The sequence below is a fragment of the Patella vulgata genome, chromosome 8 (assembly GCF_932274485.2).
Source record: "Patella vulgata chromosome 8, xgPatVulg1.2, whole genome shotgun sequence".
Lineage (NCBI taxonomy): Eukaryota > Metazoa > Mollusca > Gastropoda > Patellidae > Patella > Patella vulgata.
In genome coordinates, this window is record NC_065886.2 from 23,116,380 (window position 1) to 23,140,232 (window position 23,853).

A 23,853-nucleotide genomic window follows, 5' to 3' on the forward strand; every position below is an offset into this window, starting at 1 on the left:
ACATCATTTGCCGTCATATCCTCACACATCTTGAATGAAACAAGATACTAACCAGTTTTCAGCACGTCCACTCGGGATACTCCTGTGAGACAAACTGCTATCCACTGCTCACGACCTCCTCCAGAACGACGGTGCCAACAACCAAACCGACATGGTCATCCTAGATTTCTCGAAGGCCTTTGACACTGTCCCTCGCGAGAAACTTCTCCACAAAATCAGAACCTATGGAGCAGATGTCCCTCCAAACAACTGGTTATGGCAGTTTCTGACTAGAAGACACACGCAAGTCGTTATCGAAGGAGAGTTCTCAGACCCGGTAACTGTTGACTCGGGAGTACTGTGGGAAACAGTGTTTGGACCACTACTCTTTCTGTGCCACATAAATGATCTCCCAGAAACCGTGAAATCCCAAGTTAGACTCGTTGCAGACGACTGTCTACTCTACCGCACCATTAAATCTAGCCAGTATCATCAAACCCTTCAAAATGACCTCTCAGCTCTTGAAGCTTGGGCCAATACATATGGGTTATGAGATTCAGTGCAAAGAAATATGATATCATGAGTATCAACACCAACTTCTACACCTTAAACAATGTCATACTCCAGCAAGTGAAAGAAGACCTAAAGTAGGACGCTCAAATAACCAGGTTAATAAAGAAGGCAAACTGTTCAGATGGATTCCTAAAGCGCAACCTCGAGTACTGCTCCAAATCTTGCAGAAGATCAGCCTACATAGCGTTAGTTCGCTCCACCCTGGTGTACAGCTCAATTGTCTGGGACCCCTCCTCACAAAAGGATATCAACAGAGACTTGATCCAACGCCAAGCTACAAAGTTTGACTCCGGTGACTACAAATCTAGAGAAGAAGGTTGCGCCACAAAGATGTTGAAGGATATATAGACCTGCCATGCCTCAAGACAGACTGAAAATGATCTGTCTCACTTTTTTCTACAAGATGGTTGAGCTAGTCCAAGCTTTCACTTGTTATGACTATTTAACTCCCGTTAAACCCAAAACACCGAATTAAAGCCAAACAGAATTCAGGCTATATAGTGAAAACTATAGAGGAAAATCATACTGAACTTTATAGACACTCATTCTTCCCAAAGACAATTATTATTGATTGGAACCACCTGAAGAGAATGGAAGTACAATGTATATAGTGCGCTCTTCATCAAAGGAGAGCTTTAAATCAGCTCTATCTGCAAGAACCTAATGCACTCACTACACGTTGCGTACATGCTGTAACAGGCAATGCGACATACAGATTCAGATCAAATTTCCGTAAGACTAAGGGTTAGATTTAGAATCTTAACTGAATTTGCGTACGGTACATATTTATTATACCGGTAATAAAAACATAAAGGTTTGTTTTATTTTTTATTTAAAAATGTATACAGTTGGTATTTCTATTAAGTTATAAGCTATACATGGTTTTCTTACAATCTTGCTGGAGATACGGTAATAAGAAATTGAAATATTATGAACTAATTAGAAAATTGTAGATTCTAGACTAGCTGCTTGGTTTTTATTAGGTTCAACGAAATATCAATTAGATAAAAACAAATTAGGTTTAATAATACATGTGCAAAAGTAGTTTTGTTCTTATTTTATTCTGAAAAGCGCAGAACGGATCACGCTCATTCTTTCATGTTTTTGTTTGACCGGAAGGAAGTTGCCATACTTCTATTTCGCGCATGCGATGTATAACATAATCGATCAGTCGGACTTCCTTTCTACTGTCGGTACAGTTCTGTGCCTATTATGGTTCAATGCAAATGGTTTTGTTCATGTTGTTAGTGGAAAAGCAAAATGTATAAATATTAGATCTGATTTTGTGAATGACATATTAAATTGGTAATTAATGAACGTTAAAATATCATCGGCATTTTCTGTTTTCTGAACAGCTTAAGATTTCATAACTTTACTATAGACACTTTTGTGGTCTCTAGCCAGGAAAATATGATGCGGTGGGAGAGGCAGAGGGAAGGGAAATTATAAACAACATGTTGATTATCTTTATCAATGAAGATTGGCTTCACTAGTACAGTCTAATAGCCCAATAATAAACACTAGGCTACTGTCACTGCCTATTTCTTACTATTTTATGGGTTGTCATGATTTGCCCCATTTTTGTCCTCACCACAAAGTTGACAAAGTCCACAATACTTCATGTGGACCGCCAATTGCCTGAAGGTAGCTCATGAACATGAAGACATTTGATAATTTAATGAGTAATCATAGCATTTAGGTGGAGCCAAGTGACAATATCTGACTGTTCTGGGACTATCGGGCTCTGATTGTTATTTAATACTGTAATTGCACAATATCCAACATTATAGTATTGCCATAAGCTTACAAATTTTCTTTGCGTACATGTAACTTTGCATCAGGACCAAACTTTTAAAACATTTTACTGTATGGCTCTGACTGTCATTTGCATTTTTGGGACCATCAAAATATTTTATACAACACTTAAGGTGGTGCTAGCTTATTTATGCCAACTGCAAAAGATGCAGGTTGCTAGAAAACGTTTAATTCATCATATTTTGGTAATTGTTGAACAGAATATATTGAACCATTGTTAGACTCATATTGTTTTTTGCAGATTTAACATTTGCAATTATTGTACTTTACAAGGGATTCCAAATCCCAGAATTAACAGAGGGATTAATGTAAATGTGTGAACTATGGTAGGAACCATCCTCAGTATCCCCATGCAGTGGTCTCATTCCATTCTACTCCACTATTTCCTGGGTTCATCCATGGGGTATTCACGTATTCAAATAGCTGCCCTTTGACTGTAGCTTAATTCTATGAACCAATCAGAAGACAGTTTACAGACCAGTCTTAGCCTCATTGTTTATGTTCACAACCATATGGTGACTTGTTCGCTCAATTATGAGAAAGTTTGCAAGGAATTTAATATAAAAGAAGTGAAATGCACACAAAAAGATGGGAAAGATGTTTTTGATGTCCGTCAAAACTGGCAGTGGGAAGTCATTATGTTATCAAAATGAAATGGGGTTTATAGTAGCTAAGTCTCTAACTCAATATCATCCAAAATCTTCGACATTGAAAACACGAATTATTTGTCAATGTAAATCAACATCGATGTTGTGATCTTACCGGGTAAAGATGGGCTTTTGATATCCAATATTTAAGACAAAATAAACATTTTACCATTGGTACACGAATCATGTACCATAATGCGTTTCAACGCCGTTTGCAATAAGGGACTCGAAGAAAGAGGCAAGACATATTCCACAAGTCCTGTTAACTGGTGAGGCCATATTCTTATCTGGAGAGCATGCGCAAGAAATACTATCGGTGTAGACTGGAATAACCAGACGCTAGAGATTGCCATTCGATTGACACTTCTGGTGTATTTTGCCGAACATAACTGATTTGAAATTAGAGTAAAGACAGGAGCGATTGAATGTAAACCAGTTTGTATACATTCATATAATATTATTGTATACGTTGCGACCCATTTGTGTCAATTTCAAGGTCACAAATATTAGAGATTTAGCTCCTTTAACATTGTTATATTATCAAACATATTGGTCGATAAAAAAGCAGTCATCAAGGGCAGATAATTTGAATACATGTTTCCCCCATGGATGAGTTAGTGGAGTGGAAAGGAATGAAACAACTGAGGATTCAGAGGATGGGTAGGAACTTGACTAATTGTGGATTTAAAATTTAGTTTTTAGTAATTGATTATCTGTTTTGTGTTTTATTAATAGAATAAATTATATATGCTTACTTTAAATTTTACAGATTATTTCTGTTTGAAGTGTTAGTGTTTCATCAACAAGATGTCGTGGGCCAATGAACTTCCATCAGAATTGTTATGTCGTCCTACAGGCCTAGTGGTCTTAACTGGTTTGGATATAACATATAATGCTATTCATAAATCTATCTGGGATTCATTCTGTAACAATCGTCGTTCTGATCGAGTTCCTCTCAAATTCAATGTAATGGAAGCAGATCATGTCTATCCTAAAAGTAAATCTAAAGTAAGTATAACTTTATAATGTTGATTCTTTGTTTTATTTTGTAATGCACTTTTTCTGTAATCCAAATTTGGTTTATAAGGGCAAATAGTGTAATTTCCAGATATGTTTATAAGTGAATCTTGAGAACATGTGGATGATAGATCAAGACCACAGTTAAAATAAGCTAGGTAACAGTAAACACTTGTCCAAGAAAGAAAGGCATGCCCTTAAAAGAACCCTTGACAGTTGGAGTTCCAATTCATTAGCTCATTTTGTACAGAATTTAAGGAAGACGTTCAACCCCAAGTAATACCTTCATAAATGTAACATGAGCTATTTAATTGTTAGTGCGATATAACCTTTTTACTTTTTGCAAAAGGATCCGTAACAATTTTTAAGGAACGATATAAAATCTGGTTATTTTTAAAGGTTTCTAATTGATATTCATTTACTTTTTACTTTGGAGCAGTTTATGTTTTAAAATTATTTTTGTTTTGAATAATTTGATCAATGAAATACTTTTTACATCGAAGCACTTTAAATGATAAATACAGTATACATGAATGTTGTGTGATTGTAATAGTCATAGACAGTACATAGGACATATAATTTGACAAAGGGAAGTAACTACAGTTTGACTTAGACATGGTGTAGAATAATTAGTAGTGAACATTGTAACACATTATTTTCAGAGAACATCCTATCAGTGGTATATACCTAAAGGTATTTTAAAGAGAAGTTGGATGAAAAAACATTTAAATGAAGTACCTGCTGTTGTTGTGGTGTTTTTTGATCTTGACTGGGATGAAAACCTGTGGAAAGAGAAACAGATGGAATGTGCTACTAGAGTTGAAATAGTCAGGTTAGTTTGAAGATTTATGTTTAGTTGAAATAGTTACGTTAGTTTCAGATTTAATTTAAAAGAATTGCCATGGCTGTTTGAAAGCACTCCATCAGCTCTTTATAGTGTTATTAGTAACAAGGTCCACTGTAATGAATTTATTTGTTTGTACCTTCTGTTTCATTGATTACAAATTTATATCTGTTGATAACCAGTGTTTGATGATTATACTTTGTGTATGTGCATAACAAATTTTTGATCGATTACAAATTATATTTCTGTATATACTCAATGATGGATTGATTACAAGTTGTAATTTTTATACCCTATGTTTGATGAATTATAAATTGTACTTGTTTATACCCATGATAACAAATTGTTTTTGTAGGAATAGTTTACAGGGTCAAGGAACAAAAGTATCAGTTGTGTTAATACAGAAGAATACTCCTCTACCACCAGGTAATGTATATCTATTTTCTGTTTTCTATTTACACAAATATAACAATGATAATTCTCAGACTCCCAAGTTGTTCTGCATATTTTTGCTAGTGTACAAAACTTGTTCTGATGGAAAAAAGGGTGATATTTGCAAATATTTGTAAAATTCCCAGAACATATGAAGGACTTTCACAAATTTAACACTATTTTATGTAGTTGTAATTAATCTAAATAATAATATATTTTTTTGATAGCATATATAATATATACCATATTATCAATATATGTTTGTTTATGATAAATGTTGTGTTACTATATATCAGGTTAAGAAGGTGGGGTGGATGGCTGAATGGTTAGCACTTGGTATCATAAGGTCTATCATATAGTCAACTGGCTTGGTTTTGGATCCCTGGTTGTACGTGACAAGGAGTAGGGTCGTCTGTCCAACCTTATGGGGTTTCTCCGGGTCCTACGGTTTCCTCCCACTATTAAAGACCCCTATGCGCAAGCAATTTATTGAAATCGAATTGAACCATATGTTAGTCCTGAAATGACTTAGTTTGTGTTGAGTAGATGTTAAACTCCATTTCTCTCTGTCAGGTGAAGATTTGATAGCATCAGAAAGAGCAGCATCTTTATGTAGTATGTGTGATATATCAGCTAAATCCCTGTATGTTCTACCGCATACTGATCATCTTATAGGTTATACTATCAGGTTAGTCATAGGTTATACTATAGCTATCAGGTTATTTATAGGTTATACCATCAGGTTAGTTATAGGTTATACAGGAGTCACAGTGGCTCAGTAAGATTGTAAGTTTTTCAACAAATATGCCTCTGATTCTGCATCCATTCTATTTTCTATCAGTAATGGTTGAAATGGTGTTTCCGTGTAATGTACATGTTCTTTTATATTACAGATTGGAGAATGCTTTCTATGAACAATCACAGAGTTATTATCATACTGAAGCCAGGAAAGTTAAATCACATAAAGATTTCTTAAATAAAACAACACATCAGGTCAGTTGTACATTTAACTCAATTTGCCTAGACTTTTTGTGTTGTTTGTTGATTTAACATAACAGTCTTGTATGAAAAACTAGAGTATTAACAATAGTACACTTTAAAAATCTTCAATATGAAGAACACTGTCAAATTTATCCTCTGAGTTGTATAAATTTTTTGTGTTTTACTTTTTCAAATCCATTATCAAATAGTCAGGTTTTGTTAGGTTTAGCCATTCTGATTTTTTTTTACAATCTGCTTTGTTAAAATTGTCATCAAAATGAAGAGATCATATATCTGAACATTTGATAATGAATTTCCAAATTCCCTGGGAATGGCTGAATGTAAAGGCTTATTATAAATTGTTCAATACATTATAGTGTATAGATTTGATTTTGTCTAATGGATGAATTTAAAGGCTTATTATAAATTGTCCAATACATTATAGAGTATAGATTTGATTTTGTGTAATGAAACTTGTAGAAAATGATTATATTTTATTTTTAGTTGTTGTATGTGAGACATCAGTTTAAGATAGCTTTCTTTAATGAACTAAAACAAGACACACACACATCTCTCAAGTAAGTTTACTACTGTTTTATTACACCATTCTTTATTGAATTCCAACTGTGATGGTTTCGAACCATTCGAATGTCACGGTTTTTTACTGGACTGGAAAATCCTGAGAAACATTCGCAGCCATGTTTTTCGAGCCAGCATGATTTCCACTGTGGCTCCCATGACATTAATAGGTTACAGTATTTGTTATTAACTGATGAACTACCTGTTTAAAATGTAGGGGGTTTGGATGGCTGAATGGTTAGCGAGTGCGTGTTGTATCATAAGGTCTGTCATTGTGTCAACTGGCATGGTACGTGACAAGGAGTAGGATCGCCTGTCCATCCCCGTGGGTTTTCTCTCTGGGTCCTCCGGTTTCCTCCAACTGCTAAAGACCCCTGCGTACATGCGAGTTATTGAAATAAAATTGAACCATATGTTAGTCTCGAAATGACCTAGTTTGTGTCGAGTGGAAGTTAAACCCCATTTCTCTCTCTCTCTCTCTCTCTCTCTCTCTGTTTGAAATGTGTCTGAAGTGTATCCATAAAGCAGGTATATTATGTGCTCAAGCATATTATTTTTTTATTTCAGACATTATAAACAGGCATATGGTTATATGTTAGATTTAAGAATGTACGATACCAATATGTTAGAGATTAAAACTATGGCTGGATTTCTTAATTACAAGGTAAGGCCACACTATTTTGAACATTCGTTCTTAAGGGATACACCTTTCAGAATAATACTCAGAACATTCCTTATCACTGAAATCTGATCTTGCCAACACTGTACCAGGAATAAGATGTTAATTCATGGCTGTCTTGGAGTTTATAAATTCTGAAGACATCTCATTAATTTCCAATATATATCTCGCTTGTTTTGTGATAATTATAAGATATGTTTTATATTTCAGTTATGTCGGTTATCATTTCAACATAATACACCCTTAGATGCCATCGCTCAGTTTCGTAAACATATTGATTTCTTTAAATCTAGAACAGGTACACCAGAATTAGCGTTTGAAAACAGTGCTTGGATGTCTAAACAGTAAGTAACTCGAGACTTTATGTAAGATATCAAATTATTTTGTTATATCTATGTATCAACCTCTCCTTTATGTTCCGTTAATCATGACTATGTTTGTTAACCAAGGTGGCTCAGTGTGTCTAGCAATGTCTTACTAACAAGGAGGCACCTGGTTCAACTCCGGTGTTGGCAAAGAAAGCTCCTCAGATCTGGATTTTTCAACATGGTTATCCTTTTCACTGGTGCATGACAGAGCGCTTGCTCATAAAAGAACCCTTGGCCAGCATGTGCAGAAAGAAAGAAAGTTAATCCTGATTTCATTTTATTTTGAAACTATGTTTTATCAAATGACATCACTAATTATTATTTATGTGGATGTACATTAAGCCATACAAAGGATCATTGAGCTAAATAACTTCTCACAGATATCACATATTAAGATTCTACTTATATCAGATCATCTGTTTATCCATGCTGTTTATAGGAATTCATTACATACATCTGTAAGCTATAATTTATTTCTGATACTGTACACTGAGATAAATACAAACAGTAAATATTTTATTGATCTGATGTCATCTTCAATCCCATGGAGGATAATTTCAGTCATTTCTTTCTCATTACTACATGTAAAATTCACGTAAATGAATATTCTGCCAGATATAACAATCTATTTCATGTCATGTTTTAATCTATTACCAATGTGACCTTTCTATACCAAAACTAAGTCAAATTTGTTCCCATGGAAACACCAAACAGCTACTGTAATAGGTTGATGTGGTCTGTGCAAAATTTCATAAAGATATGAACTGTTTATGAGATTTGAGCCACAAATACAACTGAGACAGAAGGATAAACAGAGCTCATTTCAATATCCTTAAAGTAGCAATATTGTTATGAATCCATATATAACTAAAAACATAATATATTATGGCCGTTATTAAAAACCTTTCAAATAATATCCCTTTTTTACCCTGTTAATACATTGTTAAATGTTAACAGACAATATTTTGGTATCCAACTAATTAAAAGGAGCTAAATCGCTAATATTTGGGACGGAGAAATTGACACAAATGAGTTGCAACTACTCGCAACGCATATAATAATGTAATATGAATGTATATAAACTGATTTCCATTCAATCGAATAGCAATCTGTAGCGTCTCGTTATTCCAGTCTACACCGATAGTATTTATTGCGCATGCTCTCGAGATAAGAATATGTGGTCACCGTTTGACATGACTTGTGGAATATGCCTAGCCTTGTTCTTCGAGTCCCTTGTTACAAATGGTGCTGAAACGCATTATGGTACACCATTCCTACCAATGGTAAAATGTGTTTTTATTTGTCTTAAATATTGGATATCAGAATCCAATCTTTTCACGGTAAGATCACAACATCAGTGTTGATTTAAATTGACAAATAATTCATATTTTCAATGTCGAAGACTTTGGATGATATTGAGTTAGAGACTTGGCTATTTTAAGAAGCAGTGTTTGAGAACATGTAGATTTACACTATTTTTGATCACTTATATTCAAAATTAAATAAATGAGTTTTCTAATTTCCTTTAAACAATTCAAGTGAACTTGAAGTTTAAATACTATGTGGTAGGCTGTTCCATAAAATAGCTGCGTTCTATCTAAAAGTTTATAATTTAAAGATCTTGGGTGAGAAGGTTTTGTGATGTACCTTTTTTTTGTAGGTCCATTTACCCCCCCCCCCCCCACTGCTAAAAACCCGTACTCACAACAGTATTATTGAAATAAAATTTTATTATATGTTAGTCCCGAAATGACCTAGTCTGTGTTGAGTGAGTGGAAGTTAAACCCCATCCCCCTATCTGTTTAACTGATAATAATAATAACATACAGATTGTCAGTTACAGTTTTTGACTTTATCTTATCAGTACAGTATATCAAATGACAGGAGTGAATTTTATAATGTGCAATTAATTTTTTACATGTAAATACTATTTAAAGTGCTTTTCTGAGTGCAAATTAATGTTTTAAAAGCTGATGTTTGCCAGAAATCTTAATAGATTAATATGATTAGTATGTATCTTTACTTTAGATGGAACGGAACTTACAATTTTCAAAAACAAATTCATAGCCATTCTAATTTGTGTGCGTATTTGAAAGACAAATGGTAGTTTCGAAATTACACCAAATCTGTGATCTCGCAGTAAATGTTTGATCTTTACTTTGGTTGGATATCAAATCCTTGTGACTTTCAATATGCATGTTATTGGAGTCTACCCAGCTGTAATTAAATACTGTTAAGATAATACAAGGAGAAATAATGTTCAGGGGAGATAAGAACATGACATACTGTTTCTTCTGTCTTGTAAGTTACTTTGGAAGCCCCATAAAAAAAAATTAAAGGATTTTGAATCCCTTGCAAACTTGGCAGTAATGAGAAAATGAAAAAGAAATATCAATTCAAAAATGTGTCCGCTCCTTTCAGTATCAACAACAATATGAATTGAAAATGTCCCAACACTTGTCATCTGTAGATGATAATAACATTCCAGCACCATCTAAATCTTTTGATCCGATTTAATCCAAGCCAGGAGATTATCTACCATTGATAGTTGGTTTATGTTTTCTTATCTATATATACTATTCAAAAAAAGTAGGGGATATTTGATTTTTAAGTGTTATTAAAGTCACCTAATGAAACTGACGAAGAAACAAATGACAAAATGAAATGAAGTTCACATTCATCGATTTATTCCAAATGATCGTTAGACTAAGTAAGGCACAGACTGACCATTATAAGGGTAAAATGATACCCGGGGTCAAACAGCAAAGTTACCACAGCATCACAACCAAGTCAGTAACGGGTAAATCCTCCTCTGTTTGCCAAACAAGCATTGATCCGACGTGGCATACTCCTAATGAGACGTCTAAGGTCATTTTGGTCCAGATTGTCCCATTCCTGTTGCAACGCAGCAGCAAGTTCTTGGACATTGGCAGGACGTTGTTGACGTTGACGTAACCTCTGTCCAAGCATGTCCCAGACATGCTCGATGGGGGAGAGGTCGGGACTCAGTGCTGGCCAAGGTAATGTGGTGATGTTCTGTTGTTGGAGGTAACCTGTAACGATCCTGGCCCTGTGACATCTTGCGTTGCCATGACGTCGTGCGAACGGCACAACATGGACTGCCAAGATGTTGTCCCGGTAGTACTGGCCTGTAACACGCCCTGCAACAACATGTAAAGCCGTTCTTCCAGCAACAGTGATGCCTCCCCACACCATAACAGAACCACCCCCAAATCGATCATGTCTGATGACGTTAACGTCTTGGAAGCGCTCGTTTCGACGACGCCACACCCTCCTACGTCTGTCCAAAAAATCAACAGTGAACCTTGACTCATCTGAAAACATCACATTGCTCCAGCGTCGATTATCCCAGTGTTGACGATCCCTACACCAACGACGTCTTGCCTGAATGTGATGATCTCTCAAACAAGGGATCATGCGAGGACGTCGGGCGCGAAGGTGACCCCTATGCAGTCGATTCCGAATCCTCTGGCCACTCACTCTCACACCAGTGTCTGTTTGAAGACGAGCGCTGATCTGATTTGCTGTGATGGCACGATTTCTCAAGGCCAAGGTACGGATAAATCGATCCTGGGCTTGAGTTGTCGCCCTTGGTCGACCTGAGCGTGGTCTGTCCTGTACAGATTGTGTATCACGGTATCTGGACCATAGCCTGCTTATGACAGACTGAGAAACATTCATCGTCCGCGCCACAACCGCCTGTGTTGTGCCGATCTGTAGCATGCCAAGGGCACGTAACCTTTCATTTTGGGTAAGCCGACGCATATCAAAATTTGTTTTCTGGTCACTAAAACAATTAAACTGATGTTTCCACCCTGGAATTCAATGCCACAATGACTGTAACATTCAAAGTCAGAGTCGTGCAAATCTTGGGTTGGACCCCCATGATGATCCCAAGCATCACCTGCATTCCATGCGGTAGCTATTGGTGCGTTTGGGCGTCACATGTAACTGGAAATGTTTCTTCTGTTAGGTTCTATAGTGACTTTTTTCGTAGTCATTTGCATATTTTAGTATTATGCCCCCAAAATCAAATATCCCCTACTTTTTTTGAATAGTATATATATTTGTGACTGTCGTTTGTCTGTCTGTCTGTCTGTCTGTTCGGGGTTGTCGGCTACACTAGGTCTGCCCCGAGTCTGAAATTTGGGGTATAAGGTTACCTTGGACCGGGGAGTAACATAGGCCAGGTGGCGTTAGTCTACCACTTCCGGTTTCGGAGTTATGACCCCCGAGCGAAGCCGGTCTGTTCGGGGTTGGCTGCTACACTAGGTCTGCCCCGAGTCTGAAATTTGGGGTATAGGGGTAGCTTGGACCGGGAAGTAGCATAGGACAGGTGGCGTTAGTCTACCACTTCCGGTTTCGGAGTTATGACCCCCGAGCGAAGTCTGTCTGTTCGGGGTTGGCGGCTACACTAGGTCTGCCCCGAGTCTGAAATTTGGGGTATAGGGGTAACTCGGACCGTGGAGTAACATAGGCCAAGTGGCGTTAGTCTACCACTTCCGGTTTTGGAGTTATGACCCCTGAGCGAAGCCGGTCTGTTCAGGGTTGGCGGCTACACTAGGTCTGGCCCTAGTCTGAAATTTGGGGTATAGGGGTAGCTCGGACCGGGGAGTAACATAGGCTAGGTGGCGTTAGTCTACCACTTCCGGTTTTGGAGTTATGACCCCCGAGCGAAGCCGGTCTGTTCGTGGTTGGCGGCTACACTAGGTCTGGCCCTAGTCTGAAATTTGGGGTATAGGGGTAGCTCGGACCGGGGAGTAACATAGGCTAGGTGGCGTTAGTCTACCACTTCCGGTTTCGGAGTTATGACCCCCGAGCGAAGCCGGTCTGTTCGGGGTTGTTGGCTACACTAGGTCTGGCCCGAGTCTGAAATTTGGGGTAAAGGGGTAGCTCGAACCAGGGAGTAACATAGGCCAGGTGGCGTTAGTCTACCACTTCCGGTTTCAGAGTTATGACCCCCGAGCGAAGTCTGTTTGGGGTTGGCGGCTACACTAGGTCTGGCCCGAGTCTGAAATTTGGGGTATAGGGGTAGCTCGGACCGGGGAGTAACATAGGCTAGGTGGCGTTAGTCTACCACTTCCGGTTTCGGAGTTATGACCCCTGAGCGAAGCCGGTCTGTTCGGGGTTGGCGGCTACACTAGCTCTGGCCCGAGTCTGAAATTTGGGGTAAAGGGGTAGCTCGGACCATGGAGTAACATAGGCCAGGTGGCGTTAGTCTACCACTTCCGGTTTTGGAGTTATGACCCCCGAGCGAAGCCGGTCTGTTCGGGGTTGTTGGCTACACTAGGTCTGGCCCGAGTCTGAAATTTGGGGTATAGGGGTAGCTCGGACCGGGGAGTAACATAGGCTAGGTGGCGTTAGTCTACCACTTCTGGTTTCGGAGTTATGACCCCCGAGCGATGCCGGTCAGTTCGGGGTTGTCGGCTACACTAGGTCTGCCCCGAGTCTGTAATTTGGGGTATAGGGGTAGCTCGGACCGGGGAGTAACATAGACCAGGTGGCGTTAGTCTACCACTTCCGGTTTCGGAGTTATGACCCCCAAGCGAAGCCGGGTATCCTGCTAGGTGCTAATAAAATAATAAATTAGCATGAATTAACAAAGCTGTGAATAATTAGATATTATCCAAAACATGGGAATGATGATTAGTGGCTTTGATATCACTTTACATTATAGTTTATGATGCTTGGTTTTTTTTCTCCAGGTTTCAGGTATTTGGTGATTTATTTGATGAAGCTATAAAATTAGGATTAACAGCTTTACAGACACAACATCCTGGTTTTTATTATCAGCAAGCAGCTAATCATTCTATAACTAGAAAACAACTATGTCAAGCTTTATGTACTGTAAGTATCTTTATCTATAGTTGTTTATATCAAATTTCATCAATCTATAGTTGTTTATATCAAATTTCATCAATCTAAGTTTAACCCTTTGGGATACAACATGATTGTCTGGTATACATTAATATGTTTGGTTAAAGACCCCTTTTTTGCATTCACACTGACGAATTGATAATTCTCTTATATAATAAATAGTATTAGATTTTGGTTTACTAATACACTTTTAAAAGTCTGAGGATTAATTTGGCATATATCATTTAATGCCTCATGTAGATTCAAAAGGTTAAATTGTTTATTTCTAATTAATTATTAGTGTTATGCATCCAATGCATTGTTATTATTTTTAGCACACAGGAGATCTTCCACAGAATACAGTTTTGGATGGTCTAGATAATCTAGAATATTTTGGTCAGAGACCTTGGCGACAGGGTCATCAGAGTAAGTAGCTTTCTACAGTTAGTTGTCCAATAAAAAGAAGCATGAATATATATTTGAACAATTCACCATGTAGGTGTTTGTTTGTTAATAAAGGGAAACATGTTTATTAGTGAATAAAAACATATTTATTATTCTTAATGGCTTGATGAGTTTGCCGCTTGTTCACTATCAAAGAGACCAGGGTTTGATCCTGTAGTTGGCAGAGAAAGTTCTGTCCTACATTTTTGGTGGGCTTCCCCTTGTCATGGGTGCCGGACAGAGGGCCCGTTAGTAAAAGGCATCTAGCTATTGGGATGGTATGTTTGGTAATGGATTATGGAAAGACTGAGGTCTGCCAACTGGTATAGATGTATTTATTTTATTTGTATGTATAACAGGTATTGATCCACCAGATGCCCAGAAAGAGAGAGATGGTATTATAGCTTTACAGATACGAGAAAAACAAGAAGATCATTGTGTAAGTTAATAACATAAAATTTATATTGTTAGTCTCAAAAAAGATCAGGAAGGTATCAAAACTTAAACAGGCATTATATGGGAGATAAGATAAAGAGTTGACAGTTCTCGCTATAATACTTAAAAAATAGATAACGTAAATAGAATATGCTGAAAATTTCAGTCAAATTGCTTCACTCTGAACCGAGATATTAGCTTTGGAATTTTATGCTAGCCTTGATCATCATTACTAAGTTGGTAGGATAAAAAACAAAGTCAGTATTATCCATATTTACATTTAATTTTTTCACTAAATGCATTTCAATTCGCTTAATATCGCAGGCTAGCAATGGCATCGAGAGTTGATTATGGTCGGGATAGGTTAATTAATGTCTGATTAATAATTTATATAACATTTCAGGCCTAAAGAAAGATCTGCAATAGCTCTTGCATAATGTATGATTAATGTTTTGTTGGCATAAACTGATAAAGTTTCAATAGTTCATAAGTAATGAGTTGTGAATATGAAATGGAAGAAATTTTATGAAAAATAATGCTTGAGATAAAAAAAAACCTTTGAAGCTGATTTTCAATTTGAGGAATATTGAATCCCTTGCAAACTACAATATTGTGAAAGTAGTATCTGTAAAAGAAATACCAGTCCATAAATGGTTCTTTTCTGTTCAGTATTTAATTTATTGATATAATGCAGACGACATAAACATATACCAGCGTCACCTATATGGGTTGGGTAAAATCATTTGATTGAATCCATGCCAGGAAATTATCTACTATTGAGTACAATTTAGCATGGATTAAACAGTTAAAAGTAGGAAATTGTCTGAATAATACAAATAATGATGAATAGAGACTGGAGTGGAAGGATTTATCTCACAATAGAGATCTGAATTAATACTTAATTTCTAGAAATAAATACGAAAAGTTACTATATATTGAATATATGTTTATTTCAGTGGATCATTATACCATTATTAAGTAGCGCTGTAGCTCAGTTTAAAAAATATAAATCACCCAGAATGAAAAGACATTTAAGTAAGTATTCATTTGCATTGGCCCTGAATAGAAGAGTTTTAATTGTAACTGACCAAGTTCAATATTTCAAGTACTAATTCAGTATACCTTGAAAATTTATCGGGTACAAGTAAAATCATTATTTCCATGCATGTAGAAAGAAATGTTGTTTGTATTAAATCAAAACTTTTATTTTTATCTTCACAAGTTTTTTTAGTCCTTGGATTATATACTTTTTACAGGTTTGTGGGAAGGATGTCCATAATCTCTCTTGTATCTAAGACACCTAATTTGATCTTTGAAGAGAAGTTTAATATTATTTGATTCTATTTCGTATTTTACAATCTCATTTGACTTAATTAACATCTTGTGTCGATTCTTAATTTGAATGACTCTTTACTTTTATTTTAAAGTGGTCCAAATGGGAGAAGAATATTTCCATGCTAAAGATTATGGAAAAGCTTTAATGTAAGTAACTCTCATGTAAAGCAGTTTAAACAATGCATCTAGTCATTCGGATGGCACAAAAAAACTGAGGTCCATCCATGTACTCATTTGTGTGTACATTAAAGAACCCTTTACAGTTTGAATTTGATGAAGAGTACAGATGGAAGTGCTGCTGTCCAAAGTTTCACTCATAACAGACTGCATTGTGTATGCATGTCTTCTTCATTAGTTAGTGCAGAAAAGTACACATCAAACCTCAAATAGATTGTTTTTCCAGTTGTTGAAATGTAGTCTCCAATCAGTATTATTACATGTATATTAGTTTTTCCAGTTCTTGAGATGTAGTGTCCGATTAGTATATATCAGTAAGATGTTAGAGGAATGTATATTTAATACACTACTAGAAATGACATCCTCCTTGTGTTTTTCAGGTTATTAAATAAAGTTATGTGGGATTATAGAACTGAAAGATGGTCACCTATATTAACATCTATATTAAACCTATCATTAAAGTGTGCTTATCTAACAGCTAGAATACAAGACTATATATCCACCTGTATGGAACTAATTGGTCAATGTATCCTTTATGCTTAACCCTTTGACCACTGAACATATTGTTGCCCATACACAGTGTCCCTGTGACAGTTGAATGTAAACAAGTGAAGAGAACTAACTGCGTGTAATATTGTGGGCACTACAAGATATGTTTCTTTCTTCAATACTCCACCTTGTGTTGCCAGTCTACCACAGTTGTTGTCAGTGAACTATGTCGTGACCTCTAGGAACCTAAGGGTTAAGCATACCATATTTATCAAAATATTTTCACTGACCATAGAAAGTGTTGGCCTGATGTTTAACATCATTCGTTTCATTTCTGATATGGCTTAGAAAATGTTTAACATCATTCGTTTCATTTCTAATATGGCTTAGAAAATATCCTCTGTTATTTTTGCATTGATTGCTTTGATAAATTTTCAGATGAAATCTTGACTAGCCTGTAATTGTAATTGCTTGATGTCCACCTTGATATGTCAGAAAACTAAAATCAGCTTTTATTGTATTGTCTGGGTGGTAAAGATGTTGTTCAATCATTGTATGATTATATCCTTAATGTTCACTAGACTCACAATGTTCTATAGAAGATAAGTCTAGAATAGAGAAAAATATATTTAAAGTTATGTCAGTAAGTAATTTTATTTTTAACACCATTTTTCTATTTTATATTAGCCTGTTCAACCTCATGGGCTTTCTCTGGGTCCTCCGGTTTCCTCCCACTGCTAAAGACTCCTACCCGCAAGCGAATTATTGAAATAAAATTTTAAAAACCATGTGTTAGTCCCGAAATGACCTAGTTTGTGTCGAGTGGATGTTAAACCCCATTTCTCTCTCTCTCTCTCTCTTTTTTATATTAAGTCATCTGGATTATTATTTTATGGTATAAAAGGTAACAAGAGTGTGCAGTTAAATATCCAGATAATTAATCTATAGTTGTGGATTATGGTTTCAGAGCACCTCCGATCAGTAGTGACCAAAAAAATTCCTCAAGATTTTCTCCCATTCCCAGTGGTGCAGGATGGAGGGCATGGGTGGCTTATTAACTATGTTTCTGAAAATCTTAGATGTATTGAAGGAATTTTTGAATAATAGTTGCAGGAATTCCTCTTTATTACATGTTAGGAAAATCTGGAGTGCAAGTCAATTTTTAACCAAATAGCAGTTAATCACCTTTGTTGTCTTGCTATCTGAAATAACAGTTTGCAAAGTGCCGCCCTCCTGGCAAAATTTCCCTCATAGCATATGTCCATCTTTATTAGCCCGGATGATGCAGAAAAGTAGGACTTTATACTATAATTCATTTTATTTCTGTCTTACTAATGATAATGTTTGTTTCATCAGAATGAGTTGCCTGATCCTGAACCAGGTTTAGAACAGACGGCAGTAGAGTCTGCTAAAACACAATGGTTGACGGCTAAATCTTCACCTAATTTATTCACCATAGAGATGTCAACATTAGTTTCATTCAGTAAGTAATAATTAAGTACAATTTCTCCAAAAAAATACGTTTCAACCAGATATCATGATTATTAAACCACAAAAATTACCAGAAAAGAATTTTATTTAATTGTTGCTATGAATTTTAAAAAAAGCAGACCAGGAATTATTAAACTGTATACAGTGCATATGCGAATACGTAATTTTAAATGGAATGGCCCTTTATTTCCAGATTTTCAGATTGTTTGTGTGGACAAGGTTGTTTAGTGTCATATGTATTATATTTATTATAGTTGAATGTAAGGCAAGATTTATTGGTGATACTACATCAGCAGATTCTAAAGTCAAGTTAGAAGTTTGTCTTCGGTAAAACACGATTATTTTCCCTTTTAAAAATTTTTAATTAAAAAATAATAGACCTTTTGTTGAAGACTCTTTTCCCAAAATGGCTGATTACTAACTCGCTTACTTTAAATTTTGCTAGTCGTTCATTTCATGGCATATGACAGATTTAGCATTGTACCTATCTATAAATCAAATTTACATATAAAAACTATATAAATGTGTGTCTTGTGGTTAAATTCTTTGAAGTAATTAATTTTTGGACTTTAAAAGTATATTGATTTGTGTTTAAAAGTTTAAATTCTTTGAAATAACTAATTATATGGCATGTAAAATAGCTAACAGGTAAATTCTCCAGGTCGTCATTTATATTGTCAGTCTGTCAAGACAGGTAAATATGTCTAAAAAAGTAATTGTGTAATATTAATCAACTGATTTTTATGTTATTTATGACTTTTTTTTAATATTTACTTTTATATTTTCAGTGTAAGCTGCCCTCAGCCAATTAGGTTTTCAAAATTATCAGTATTATTTAATAACCAGGTGGGTAAATATTTTCTATATCTTCAAAGTTATGTGGTACCTTAAAGAGACAATATTATGCTCACCAAGGAAAAAAAGAAATTAATTTTAACTCACTTTTGAGTAGTATGGTATTTTACACCAACCTCCTTGAAAACAACTAACAGATGGTTCAACTCATAAATTGACAGAGAATATGTTGTTTTTTTTGCCTCTGCGATATTTTGCCAGACTTGTCTTAAATATTGCACATAATCTAATTTTAATGTGCAACGACTTAACATGTAGATTCATATGTTTAATGTTATTTAATTTATTTCAAGATCCATAATAGTAAATGTGAGATGTCAGATGGTAGAGGTATAACTGCAGCATCATCTCCACTCGAAGCAGACGGTGCTGATCTCTATTTGTTACCAGGGAAACCAAGAACTTACAGTTTCTCTTTTCTACCGTCTGCTGAAGATGTTGGACGACAGATTGAGGTAAATTATTTGTGATTAATTCTATAATACATGTAGAAACTAATGATGGCAATCAAACGGTTTAATTCTTTCAAAATGAGCCACAGTGACTCAATGAGTGTGGCACTGGCTCACTAAGCTGTCCTGGGTTCCATCCTGGTGTTGGTCAAGAGAGTTCAAACTTGGTTTAGATGTTTATTAGGTGAATGTCTTGACTGAGTTCTGTGATGAGCATTTTTGGCTTAGGCTAATAAGAATTGACCTGAATAAGAATTTTTTTTATCATAGGAATATTTTGTCAATTTAATATTTTATAGATATCATCTGTAGCATTAGAGTTGGGTAATAGTGATAATGGTTGTTGTGCTGTATTAAGATGGGTTGGTACAGGAGCTGATGCTAGTGGTTCAACATCTAATACAATGTTTAAACAACCCATTACACCATTCTCTGTAACACCAGCTAAAACTACAGATATAGAAAAATGGTTACAATTTAAAACTAATCCTGTCATTAAGTAAGTAGTTTATTCTTTGAAGCTAGCCTAGAACATTGTCCTGTACAATTTAAGGCATTGTCAGGCACAATCCCCAGATTTATGTTTTTGTAGTACTTTTATTGGTGTATTGAATGCGTGTCAGGCTCAAAGTTTAAAATTTCTGGTACTACTTTATAAGTGCCTGGCAGTTTCTCTTGTACATCTAAAACTGTTATTTCCTGGCTCTAAAGTTGGCATTAAAGCTGTTTATTATACCTTGCTCATTGCCATCCATCCTCCACTATTTCTTGTGAACACTATACCATCTACACATCAATATTTCTATTAATTCAAGTGTTAAATGTTTTCTGGAAATATATTCTTAGTCATACATGTTCAGTGACAGTGTAGTAATCACCGATTGGAGAGGTTTTCCATACAGTTTTCTTTCATAACCTAAATCCTCTTTATAGACAAAACTGTCATCAGACATTTGCTAACTTACAATTTATATAACCCCTTTCTAAAAGAATTTACCGAATATTGTGATTGATGTTTATTGACTGAAAGTTATTGATTGATTTATAACAGGGTTGTATCAAGAAAAGCTAAATTAGATATGACATTGATACATCAAGCACCAAGTCTATTAAATGAATTTTATCAAGTACAGATAGTTATACAGAATAAAGAAGATAGCAAGATTACTGATGTCAGGTAAATAATCATACAATATTTACACAATCAAAAATATATTAACAAAACTCTAACAAGGAACAGAAACCTAAAAATAACAAATTTCATAACAAATTTTTAGGAAGGTTTCTTTGAAGCTAATTGCAATATCTTCAGCTCTGAGTTTGGTAGAAAAAAATGAAATAAAGGTGGGCATAAACCATGCAGAGTGCTATGAGGAATATTTTGCCCAAACAGTGGCATTTCTGCTGCTACTGTCAATGGTTCATTTAAGTGCACCGCAGAAAATCTTGGGAAACTGTTATTGCCAACACTGGGATCGAACCATGAAACTGGTTTATGAGTCATACTCATTGAGGTACCTGTTGAAACAAACATAAACACCATCCAAACTTTATTGACATATTTAATCATTACAAGCTGCACCAATAGACTCAAATCTTGCTCCTCTTCTTTGATTTTACATGATAACAAATTAGTGAAACGCTTCACTGTTTTATTTACAGTTTATATATAGCATTACAGAATGAAGAAGAATATCCACAAGATCCTGGAGGTAATCTTTAACTTAATGTCATTAATATCCTTTCTGTTAATACATAGCTTTTCATTTTTATGTAGTCTTTCATTTTAATTACAATGTCCGTGTGTTGTGTTTGTGGTATGTTTTGTCCATGTGTTTGTCTTCTAGGTTCTCGTTTGGTTGTTATGTGTGGCGTGGTTCTAATTTGATGTTGGTTTAGCCTGATCCATGTTATTATAATCATACTTATTTTAATTACAGCTCACATCAGTATAGATAAAGCAAGTTTTAATGGTAAAATGCAAGTCAATGAAGAACTAGTTTTACCAGATTTAGAACCTGGTCAGAAAGTGAGTAATCCAAATCACAGTTATTTAAACAGAGAATACTGGGAAAGCAATACTTTTAACTTCAATAAAAAAAAATTCCTGTCTTGCTAGTTTCATTAATAAAACTAATCGTTTCGGTCTGTACATAAGGATGAATTGATCAAATGTGTGTCTTTTCACTAGTGAAAAGTTGTTTCATTATATATTGCTTACAAATAAACAATACTATTGTTATTTGTTATATTCATGAATAACAAAACAGTTCGCTTTACTTCATATTTATGATAATATGGATGTTACATGGAAACAAAAACAAACTCAGATTGTTATTCGTGCAGCTGTCTTATAAATTTGGAAATAACTGACGATTTCATATTCCTGTACAGTTAATGGATTGATTCGTAGATCTTTATTACCAAATAAAGAATAACGTAACTCTTTGTTATTTGTGATTAATGAAATATAACTTCACACCACTTAAATCTTACTTTTTGTAATTTTTCAGTTGGAAAAGTGTTTCTTTATGAAATGTTTTCAACCTGGTGCAAGATCCATTTTAACAAAGGTAATTTGATTTTTTGTTGCTTTATGTTAGAATTTAATTTTCCGAAATCTATCAAAAATATCCAGAAGGTGTGAAATATAGAAATAACTATTCAAGAAAATATTTGCAGGTGTACATGCAAATACCATTAAGATATGTTATTGGAATTTAATGTGTTATGTTATTATTAAGTGAACTATAGTGTAACAGTTTGTATACAAAGTTTGGCTTGTTATGTTTTATGTTATTATACAGAGTTTAACATGTTTTAATGTTATTATTAGGTGAAATATACTGTATCAGTAACAGTTGGTATACAGAGTTTAACATGTTTTATTGTTATTATTTAGTGAAATATACCGTAACAGTTTGTATACAGAGTTTAACATGTTTTATTGTTATTTTTAGGTGAAATATACTGTATCAGTAACAGTTGGTATACAGAGTTTAACATGTTTTATTGTTATTATTAGGTGAAGTATACCGTATCAGTAACAGTTGGTATACAGAGTTTAACATGTTATTGTGTAAAAGAAGAGTCTATAAATTTAACAACTGTTTCACCATTTGATGTTTCTATTAATCTACAATCAATGAAGGTAATATTTTATATTAAGAGCATTATTTTATACATGTTGCACTTGATCCGTACCTGTTTAAAGTTACTCCGGATTTTCCAGTATGATTCCCACTTTACAGTGGTGCACGGTGGAGAGTCTGGCTAGAAAGCACATATAGTCATTCGGATGGGATATAAAAACATTATTTGGAATGCAATGGAGGGCAGGCGGAAATGTACCTGTCAATGTAAAATTTCTGTAATAGTACACTGCGTGGCATATGCCTATCTTCAGAAAAGTGGGACTTTTATTTCCCACTAATGTCAAAATAGCATATGGTATAACAAATTTATTTTGTGATGCCTTCTTTCTATCTCACTTAAAAAGTGTGTAGTTATCAGAAACGGACAAAAAATATTGATGTTGTATCTTTCAAACCCTTTGGCTGATGGTATTTGAAACAGGTTAAATGGAAATGATGCCGTCTTGAAAAAATTCTTTCCCTTTCTATTTCTAAACCAAATTCAAGTATATGTACAAAATCTTAAATATATGGGGAATGCTGAATTGTGTTTATTATTATTTTTTGGTAGTTTGAACCAATGGAAGCTTTACATGCAGAAGAACCATTCTTGTTAAATCCTGAAATATCATGTTCATCACCCTGGCCTATTGAACTTAAAACTAGTGAAGTACAGTTGGTAAGTAGTAATCTATATTTATAAATTTATTTATGCTTTGAATGCCTAGTTGTTCAGATGGCATGAAAAAGGATGGCCACCCATGTATGCGTAAAGAACCCTTGACAGTTGGAATTTGGTGAAGAGTATGTGCAAACCCGACTGTTTGAGCATTGCACATGTGATCATAGTAAAACATATGACTATCAGTTAGTCTCAAAGTTATATTGTGTTTACTAGATGACTCTGTTCCATAGCAACTTGTATATGTCCGTTAAAACTATATACATGTATGTTATTTTTGCTGTGTTGTATTTTAGAGTGAATATATAAAGACACTGAGTGAAAAACATGAATCACAGATTGTTGGTGGTAAGTGAACCTTGGATTCATTGGTCACATTATCTAAGCAGTCCCAGATTTCACAGTGTACCCATTCATAAAATTAGATTATGGTATACTATTCAAAAAAAGTAGGGGATATTTGATTTTGGGGGCATAATACTAAAATATGCAAATGACTACGAAAAAAGTCACTATAGAACCTAACAGAAGAAACATTTCCAGTTACATGTGACGCCCAAACGCACCA

General features: G+C 35.1%; 1 protein-coding gene across 1 annotated transcript; it reads left to right on the plus strand.

The window, feature by feature from the left end:
- The first annotated feature begins 1,722 nt into the window (after positions 1-1,722).
- Positions 1,723-22,371, plus strand: LOC126830485 (trafficking protein particle complex subunit 11). Its single transcript, XM_056102851.1, has 26 exons — positions 1,723-1,857; positions 3,784-4,022; positions 4,694-4,863; positions 5,231-5,301; positions 5,881-5,995; positions 6,201-6,300; positions 6,793-6,866; positions 7,435-7,531; positions 7,757-7,890; positions 13,641-13,782; positions 14,127-14,217; positions 14,595-14,674; positions 15,627-15,705; positions 16,098-16,152; positions 16,563-16,708; positions 17,253-17,314; positions 18,028-18,154; positions 18,417-18,489; positions 18,951-19,008; positions 19,311-19,472; positions 19,769-19,968; positions 20,521-20,646; positions 21,132-21,181; positions 21,410-21,498; positions 21,983-22,042; positions 22,306-22,371. Exons 2-26 carry the CDS (start codon positions 3,822-3,824, stop codon positions 22,369-22,371), a joined length of 2,628 nt encoding a protein of 875 aa, XP_055958826.1. The 5' UTR covers positions 1,723-1,857; positions 3,784-3,821.
- The last annotated feature ends 1,482 nt before the right edge of the window (positions 22,372-23,853 follow it).

What these genes read in the sequence shown, in the direction of transcription:
- LOC126830485 (XM_056102851.1), top strand. Translation starts at nt 3,822, where the DNA reads ATGTCGTGGGCCAATGAACTTCCATCAGAATTGTTATGTCGTCCTACA. An exon ending in CTGGATTTCTTAATTACAAG is followed by an intron (nt 7,532 to 7,756) that starts GTAAGGCCACAC and finishes TTTATATTTCAG; the next exon opens with TTATGTCGGTTATCATTTCA. An exon ending in AAAAACAAGAAGATCATTGT is followed by an intron (nt 14,675 to 15,626) that starts GTAAGTTAATAA and finishes TGTTTATTTCAG; the next exon opens with TGGATCATTATACCATTATT.